The 9,363-nt window shown below is 35.7% G+C and overlaps 2 protein-coding genes across 2 annotated transcripts; one reads left to right on the top strand and one right to left on the bottom strand.

Moving 5' to 3' along the window:
* Positions 1–415: 415 nt before the first annotated feature.
* On the top strand, positions 416–3,987 carry mcts1 (MCTS1 re-initiation and release factor). Its single transcript, XM_083560483.1, has 6 exons — positions 416–605; positions 1,443–1,595; positions 1,711–1,808; positions 3,334–3,467; positions 3,584–3,651; positions 3,767–3,987. Exons 1-6 carry the CDS (start codon positions 595–597, stop codon positions 3,846–3,848), a joined length of 546 nt encoding a protein of 181 aa, XP_083416609.1. The 5' UTR covers positions 416–594; the 3' UTR covers positions 3,849–3,987.
* A 1,287-nt stretch (positions 3,988–5,274) lies between these two features.
* c1galt1c1 (C1GALT1-specific chaperone 1) lies at positions 5,275–8,421 on the bottom strand. Its single transcript, XM_083560449.1, has 2 exons — positions 7,969–8,421; positions 5,275–7,557 (listed from the first exon to the last, which is right to left on the bottom strand). Exon 2 carries the CDS (start codon positions 7,541–7,543, stop codon positions 6,587–6,589), a length of 957 nt encoding a protein of 318 aa, XP_083416575.1. The 5' UTR covers positions 7,544–7,557; positions 7,969–8,421; the 3' UTR covers positions 5,275–6,586.
* Between the last annotated feature and the right edge of the window lie 942 nt (positions 8,422–9,363).

The following is a 9,363-nucleotide window of genomic DNA, read 5'->3' as shown; positions in this document are numbered from 1 at the left end:
ATATATATATATATATATATATATATATAATTTTTTTATCCAACTGTGCTCTCATAACCATGGTAAATGCAATTGCAAACCCATTGTAACAAGATAATCAATGTTATTATTATGGTTAATTGGTTTGTGTTATGGCTGAATCTAAATAACACATGCTTATTAATACCTTTAATAATTTCATATTTGACTTTTTTTCTAAAAAAATTAACAAATTGTTAAAATACAATGTATAAGAATATGTCTCTACACTGTTAAATACTGAGCCAAATGTTCGAATTGCTGGATTTGTTTTATAAAATAACTACGGGGCTTATGTTAATAGTTTCAGGAATCCCTGAGTGTATAAAGTTAGGGTTGTAACCCAGCCCATCGCTGCTCATATTTTGAGTTGCCGTAAAATGCTAACGACTGTCGCAAAGACAAGGCATCTGCCGTAAAGATTGCTGCGCTGTGCTGCTTCACGACACGGCGTGAAGACCGACTCGATAATTTCATTGAATATCTTCTGTATTATGTTCTTTATTCATTGTTGAGTCCTTACCTTTTTTTTTATAAATAATAAACGCCACGACACATAACGATACGACCATCAGAATGTTTAAAAAGTAAGAATGGGCTATGCCTAACTCGATTTCTTATTTAAATAATAAAGTAACAGTTAGCTAATTAACATATGCGTGTAAACGAATATTTTCGTGAATGTATTGATGCTCAGATGGATACAACTTTTGAAATCGGAAGCATGTGTATTGTGTAGTATGTTTCTGTTTTTTATTTTCCATTTACAGCTTACTACCTGCTCTCAGTTCATAAAAGCAGGCTACATGCTAGCTAGCCAGGAGGTTTCAATGCTAATCCCGTGTTACAGTCATTAGTTATGGTTAACGTAAAGTTTCTTGGATGGGTAAATATATTTGTGTTTAAGTGCTTCAGAGACAGCCTGATATTTTGTTTTATCGTACCAGTGATTAGTAGTAAAGAGTCATTGTCTTTAGATTCGATCTCGTTTTAGATTGAAACTAAATTAACAGCGTAAATGATTCATTCAGTCAATTCATATCATATTCATATATTATAAATGAGCTAATCTAGCTCTACGATTTTGAAGAAAAAGCTTTCTTAACGATCCCTCCTGCAAACCAGAATCATAACTCAGACACTTGACTTCTATTGACATGCCAAGGAATACTTTCCAAGAATAAACACCTTCCCACCTTTTTCTACTTCCTGCTCTGTATATGTTCCAGTAACTGTGTAGAGATAAACAGTAGCGTATCCTCATATCAACACTTGCACAACAGAGACATAACATATAAGGCTAGTGTTAAGGTCTTATCATATATTATCTGGGCAGCCTCTCACTCCTGCATGATCTTTTTTTCCCCTAACAATTTGTTTGAATAATCCAGACATTCCTGTTCATTTATTATTTGCTCATCCAGGTTTGACGAAAAAGAAAATGTCTCAAACTGCATTCAGCTAAAGACGTCTGTAATCAAAGGCATTAAAAACCAGCTTGTTGAGCAGTTCCCTGACATTGACCCATGGCTCAATCAAATCATGCCCAAAAAGGATCCTGTCAAAATTGTCAGATGGTATGTGAAATTGAATATTTGTAAATTATTTTTTTATTTTTTATTATTTGTCTGAATTCATCAGTTGTGTCTAAGATGATGTCTCAGTTATATAGTATTCTGTTTACTATTGCAGCCATGAACACATTGAAATTCTGACTGTAAATGGCGAGTTGCTATTCTTCAGGCAGAGAGAAGGACCTTTCTACCCAACCCTGCGACTGCTGCACAAATGTAAACCTTAAATACCCCGCCTCGCATCAGCACAGATTGATGAGAAACACAAAGGCAAATCGATGTTTATTATTTATTTAACACAGAATTAACTACTGAATTCCCAATTCTGAATAGTCAGAAGGTGACGGGGACTTGTATCTTGGATCGTATCTACATAAACTAAATCTAAAAAATAAATAGATGAAAAATATGCCGTTACAAACAAGGAAAAGTGTCCGACTGTTTTCTGTAACAAGATTTTAAAGATAAGATATACCTATATTCATCCTGCAGTGGGAAACTTTGTGTTAGAGCTGCAAAGAAAATAAATGTGCAAATATATAAAAAAGTAGAGACATAATACAAGTATACATGTCACATTTGAGCATTTCTGGAAGTAGTCTTTAATGTCAGCACTTTAAGAGAGTCAGTACATTTTCTTTCATGGTAAAATGGTAAGGTGCATTTTTATTTGTATTTTGAACTTCAAGACCGAGAAATGAAAAGATATTGGTGAAGGACCTTTTTTAATAGCTGTTTAACATGAATAATAGCAGAAAGTCACTCATTTTGTGGACATTCTACAGCATTTTTAATCATAATTGGAGTGATTTTTTAAGAGTGCGCAATGCTTTAATCATCTTTGTCCACAATAAAAGGTGCTTTGTGTGGGGTCATCACATCATGATTGTTTTTCGTAGATTTCCCGTAATTTTATTCTTCACACAGCTCTGATTAGAAAAGAATTACAATTCTGGTAGGAATTTGATATACAGTGGTGCTTGGAAAATTGTGAAACCTATAGAATTTGTTTATATTTCTGCACCAGACCCAAAAGTGAACCCAATTAAACAAAACCAAATCAAATATATTATACTTGCATTATTTGTTTGATCATATTAAACAAATGAAGCAAATTGGTCACAACCTGATAGTGTGTCTTCCTAAATATGACTTAAAACAAGATCAGGGTTTTTATTTTTTATAGGAGAAATAGAGAAGCCAGTTAGACAAAAATATTACACTTGGTCACATTGGGTGCTCTATATCTACTTTTCAGACTGCAGAAATCTAGTAACTAGGAAAACAGCATTCACAAACTTTTCAGCACCATTTCTACAGCTTAAGATGATTTGAAGCTTTATAACAAGAAGGAAAACCCCTTCAATGCATCATACCTTAAAAAAGTACTGATTTCTACTGAAATATTACAGGATGTTAATTTATTTATTTACAGTGCATCGGGAAAGTAGCGCTTATGAATTGTGTACGTGATTTATTTTTTTTCCTGTTTTTATTTATTTTTCATAAATTTGCGAAGAATTTAAACAAACTTCTTTCATGTTGTATTCATGGGGTATTTGTAGAGGAAGCAAAAATAAATTTAAGCCATTTTGGAATAAAGCTGTAATATATCAAATTGTGGAAAAAGTGCAGCGCTGTGAATACTTTCCCGATGCACTGTAAAGCAGTAAAATAATGCTTAACGCAGGGTTTCTGCAGACTTTATTTTGATGTATGCAGAATATCTACTATTTTACAGATCCGTTCATACTTCCACACCAACAAGTTGATAAAGGAGCTATCAAGTTTGTTCTGAGTGGAGCGAATATCATGTGCCCAGGTCTGACGTCACCAGGAGCAAAACTCTACCCTGCTAACGTGGACACGGTAGTTGTATCCTTTCAACAGAAACGCAAAACAGAATATTTCAGTTAAGATAAAAATGTTTTTTACTTATTCATTTTGTCACAGAATAAGAGATTATTTGCATCCTTGAGTCTTTTTGTCAGGCGATAATGGCAGAAGGCAAGCAGCATGCGCTCTCCGTGGGTGTGATGAAGATGACTGCAGACAACATGTAAGTGACCTTTGTTCCTCACCTCAACACCCACATGCAATTCAAGATGATAAAGTTTTGTAATCTGTGGTATATTCTGAATAACCATAATTATTATTATTATGCCTAAAAACAGAGGAAAGGTCAACAAGGGGATCGGGATCGAGAACGTTCATTATCTCAATGATGGACTGTGGCACATGAAGACATATAAGTAACACCACCATAAAACAGCTGTATGTTATGAGAATCTTTGAACTGCCAGACACCATTCCCTGCCTGTCTGCTGTATGTCGTCGGCAAACCACGCTGAAGATCTTAAACCTAGTGCACTAAATAAACCCCCATTCAAGCCAATCTGAACTGGTGTTTTTTCTATATATTTTTTTTTATACATCAGTGTTTTATTGTATGACACTTTTTCTCCAGAGTCTAAACAGCAGTGTAAAGTTGTCTTTTTGGGATCTCATTTTTTGGTCAATTAACACATTATACTTCATTTAAATATATTTATTACTTATATACGATACCAAAGGGTATGCAAAAAAAATAAAAAATATCAGCAATGTTTGTAATGATTGTCCATTCATGCTGCTAAGGTTATTGTTAGATTTTTTTCACAGCAGTAATATTGACACTGGATGTGAGTGTATTATTCCTTATTATCTCCTCTTTAGTCTAATATGTAGGTGTACAGTTAGACTTTGGGCTTACAGAGATATGCATTATCATTGTTTAACAATTACATTAAAATAATTACAGTTAATATTTGCTGCTAAATTAGTTGATTTAGGTTGTTTTATTGAGAATTGTTAAGATCTTTTTAGTTTTCTAAATATTCTCAGTGGTTTAAACCCACTCCCTGGCCATATATTAGAGGACCCCTGACCATCACACCCTTTTGTGATTTTTACACATCTCATTTAATATGCCCCTGCTGCCATCTCCACTCTTCTGCGAATGATTTCCACTAGATTTTGGCTGTGGAAATTCACTTATTCAACCACAAGATTATTAGTGTTCGTCCACTCGAAAATCACATCTTCATGGATCTTGCTTCGTGCACAGGGATATTGTCATGATGAAATGGGTCAGGTGTCCACATACTTCTGACACACACTCATCCCCATATTACTAGGTTAGTGTTAATGAAATATCACCATTATAACATCTGGGCAGTGGCAGTCCTTTGGAATTCCTTTACACTTGAATAGTAAGTGATAATTTGGCCAATGCTTTTTATGTAGTAAAGTGGCAACTTGTATATCAGTAATACATTTGTTTTTTTCTTATTCAGTAGTGGATGAAGTATGAGTATCGAGTATGAATCACCTGCTTACTCCAGTAAAAGTAATGCTTTTACGTTTTTACTTAAGGAAAAGTACTTGCTTTTGAATTTACTTAAGTATCAAAAGTAATAATGATCTATGAGAGCTATATTTGAATGATTTATGATATACAATGTTTAATTCTGGCACATCATACCTTATAAAGGAGCATTTTCTATTGTTAAAGGCACACAGTGAGAGTTCCCTTAATCCATACTAACTCTCATGAGAACTGTGGGGTTTTGCTTGCGGCCTCGCGACAGGTTTTCATTTAAAGCAGTACAAGTGTTCATTTGAAAAGAATCAAGAAACAGACTGTATTTCTGAAATTTAGTGAAGTAAATAGTGAGAGATTCTGCATGTAAAATGTAGCAAAGTAAAAGTTTCTAAAACTGAAAACACTAATACAAATACTTGAATGTACTTAAGTACAATAACAAAGTAAAAACATTTCCTTACTGTCCACCACTGGATCTGTGAAAATCTAAATATTCATTTAAATATTAATTTTCAATAATAGCTTAATGGTATTGTTCTAAAATAACACTTACAAAAGAGGGTTATGTTTTCCTGCCATATTTTAAGACAAAATATACAACATATGCTCAATTTCAGATCCAATCTACTTTTCAAATGGTATATTCTGAAACTATAACTAAACAAATTGCCATGTCCCCCCACCGCAAACACAAAATCTTTATGATTTTTGTAAATTATGAATGCAAATTAAAAAATTTAATTTCACATCATTTAGAACCCCAACATCTTTAAATTCATCATGTTTTTTCACTTATAATCAGAAACCAATGATCAAATGAATCTAGACGAATCCAATGAAAAGAACCAAATGTCCCATTAATTCACATCTTTTTACCCAAATATAGAACTATATTCACATACAAAACCCCCCACAAACAAACATAGCTTTTTAAACACAATAGTAAAGCATCACTTTCATTATAGCCCTGATTCAACACTCCTAAAAACACCAATTATTATTTTTTATAAAGACAAATATTTCTGATTCATATGGTCCTTTAAATGTACCCAAGTCCAGAAACAATGACGTGAAGCTAATCGCTGCTGTACGTAGTTCTTAAGACAATATTTCATTTCAAAAATATGAATTCATTCATCCATTATATACTATACAACACTACTGTAAACAATGTATGTTGTTACTAACATGTCTTTGGGTCTTATGTCTTTGAGCAGATTTAGTTTCTAACCCTGGCTATAAAAATACTTCTTAAATATTTATTCTCTTTAGTAACTGCCCTTTACCTGGTCAGGGGTGCAGTGTGAAAATTTGCTTCAATTATCAAAGAGGAAAAGAAGAAACATTTCACCAAGTTAAGTTGAGACAGAAATGTGTCCTTTCACACAAACACAGGATTCTGAAAGTTATACTGTACATTACAACCTGTCCAGCAGTCTCTTGGCACCAAAAACTAAATCAAATAATGCTAACCAAGAGCATTATTAAACTTTATTCGACAAAAATATTTGTGTACCGCATTTCTTTAAACTAGCAGTTTACAGTGGTGCATTGATCCTCTGGCAATGTGAACATTAGCAACGTTCATCACGCAACAGTTTTGGTAAATCAGTAGTGTCATTGTTATTGATTAATCATTGTCTGAGTTCTTTGGAGGTAAAAACGTCAAGGAGTCGTGAAAGTTGTGTCCGTACGCCCTCAGCCTGTACACGCCGTACATCATGACCTGCATCTGGCTTGGGGACATGCCACTGTACGTGATGGCCATGTCAGAGCAACACGACTCCACTACATCTTCAGGGTTCTGCTTTATGCTATCAGAAATGAGCGTGTTCACGCTCTTTTTGTTAAAGAGACTCTTCCCGTGAGCATCTTCTCCATTCTCAGCGAACACGCCACTGAACTTCAGGCAAGCAGCAAGCTGCTTCTCTTCACTCAGTTTCCATAAACTGTAACCTTGCTCAGGGCACCTGTCCTCATCTTCAAATATTTCAACAAGTCTTCTCACAGCTTCATAGCTAAGCACAATGCCACTGTCATACTCCACGTACTCAAGCTCGCCAGACTTTTCGACATGGCCAATGTAAAAGGGCTGACTGGGCTCTTTATTCAGAACCAGATATTTAAGATTCTCAATGATACCGAAGGTTGTAGGCCGGGCAATAAAGAACCAGCGGAGGCCGTCTGCATGCTCGTACGCATGCGTGATCGCTTTACGCAGCCTTACCCACTCGTCCTTTTCCTGCAGATCAACCGCCTCCATGGCTTTAGATGATTCAGAGGTGTAGAAAACAGACTTATCGCAGTGTTTGCTCCAAGTGTCGTTGCTAGCCGCCCAGTACAACAAGAGCTTCGGTGTAACCATAATAATGCAATACACTCGCACTCGCTGGGCAAGAACAGACATCTGAGTCTCACTTAACTTTTGCATCTCCTCTTTGCTGAGGGGTTTGAGATGATGGTGATGATGTTGGTCTTCCGTGGTAAGGGGAACTGTTGGACTAAAGGTGCCGAAAAGTGACAAAAACAAACAGAAGACACCTCCAAGGAGCATGCCTTTGAAAAACGAACTTCCTTCAGACAACATTTTAACAGATGATCCTGAAGACACAAAGGAAGGTACAAAAATCAGTATTGGGCATCACTCAAAAATATCATACAAATGAAAAAATGGTGCATATCATGGGAGTTTCTTTTTAATAATAATTCGACACTTTGTGAATGTATAGAAGACCAGCGTTACTACATCAGCTCAAAAACCGAGTGTTAGTATATGATAGTATTGCTGTATATTGTGTACACTATCAGAATGTCAGCTAAAAACAATGCGACAGCTCACAGCCAGATCACACACATCAAATCCTAAAAATACTTGACATGGACATGTACAAAACTACAAAAACTAGTCCTAAAGTATCTTCGAGGTTGATTGAGCAGATCGAGTTACAGAACGAACACAATCCTACAACCAGCAACGCTTTCATTAAAAAGAGAAGCACATAAACAAGTTACCTTTCTATGTAGAACTGACTGCCCAGGTAGCTAGAAAGTTTCACCTTCACGTTCTGAATTATTTCCTGGATTTTGATGTGTGTAGGTGTGGGTGTGTTTACACTTGATACCTTTTATTTACTCGAGCTCATTACGATCAGCTAAAACTGGAGAAAATAAATAGGCTCTAGTTCCGTGATCCGGTGCAGGCGGATGTAGAGAAAAGAGGTGACGGCTCACTCGTGACGTCACCCCCTTTATTATGGGATATGTAGTACAATAGACGGTCAGACAAGCCGACAGACCGGAGTTTCGTGTTTACTAATACAACAAGGTCGGACAAATAATACACATTATATCATACATATATCTAAACTATAATGCATATTTATTTATATTTTTAAAAAGAAAAAGGGGAACAATTAAAATCTTCCGACTTCCGGATGTTAAACAGTGGACGCACAGTGCTGCTCCCATCTACTGGTAGGCAGTGTGTACAGTAAGCGTTCAGTCTTTATTGTTGTTTTCGTAAAAATTTTTAATTTATTGAATGCATCACACCAGGAGGTATTAAACAGTCCCATTAACATTGCATAAATTATTATGCATTATATTATTACATTAGACTTCTCTTCTTCTTCTTTCGGCTGCTCCCATTAGGGGTCGCCACAGCGGATCATCTGTCTCCATACCACCCTGTCCTCTACATCTGCCTCTTTCACACCAACTACCTGCATGTCTTCCCTCACCACATCCATTAACCTCCTTCTTGGCCTTCCTCTTTTCCTCCTACCTGGTGGCTCCATCCTCAGCATTCGTCTACTAATATAATTCATGTCCCTCCTCTGCACATGTCCAAACCATCTCAATCTCGCCTCCCTCACCTTGTCACCAAAACATCCTACATGCGCTGTCCCTCTAATAAACTCATTTCTAATCTTGTCCATCCTCGTCACTCCCAACGAAAACCTTAACATTTTCAGCTCTGCTACCTCCAGCTCCACCTCCTGTCTTCTACTCAATGCCACTGTCTCTAATCCATACAACATCGCAGGTCTCACCACAGTCCTATAAACTTTCACTTTCATTCTTGCAGATACCCTACTATCACAAATCACTCCTGTCACTCTTCTCCACCCACTCCTGTATATGGTATTTTTCTAATAAAATTATCAGTTGTATAATGTATTGTTTCTTACACTTCAAAATGTTATTCTGAAAATAAAAGCATGTCACACATCCCAGTTTTCTATTAACATACCTTTCTAAATCATTTCAAATGAATATTGAATACAGTGGTGTGAAAAAGTGTTGTGAATTCTTATTTTTTTTTGCATGACTGTCACACTTTAATGTTTCAGATCATCAAACTAATGAACTAATTAAAATATTACATAAGCATAAACTAATTTAAAT

Source organism: Silurus aristotelis (assembly GCF_946808225.1).
Source record: "Silurus aristotelis genome assembly, chromosome: 14".
Lineage (NCBI taxonomy): Eukaryota > Metazoa > Chordata > Actinopteri > Siluriformes > Siluridae > Silurus > Silurus aristotelis.
Note: the sequence above shows the minus strand (reverse complement) of the source record. Positions and strands in the feature narration are given on the sequence as shown.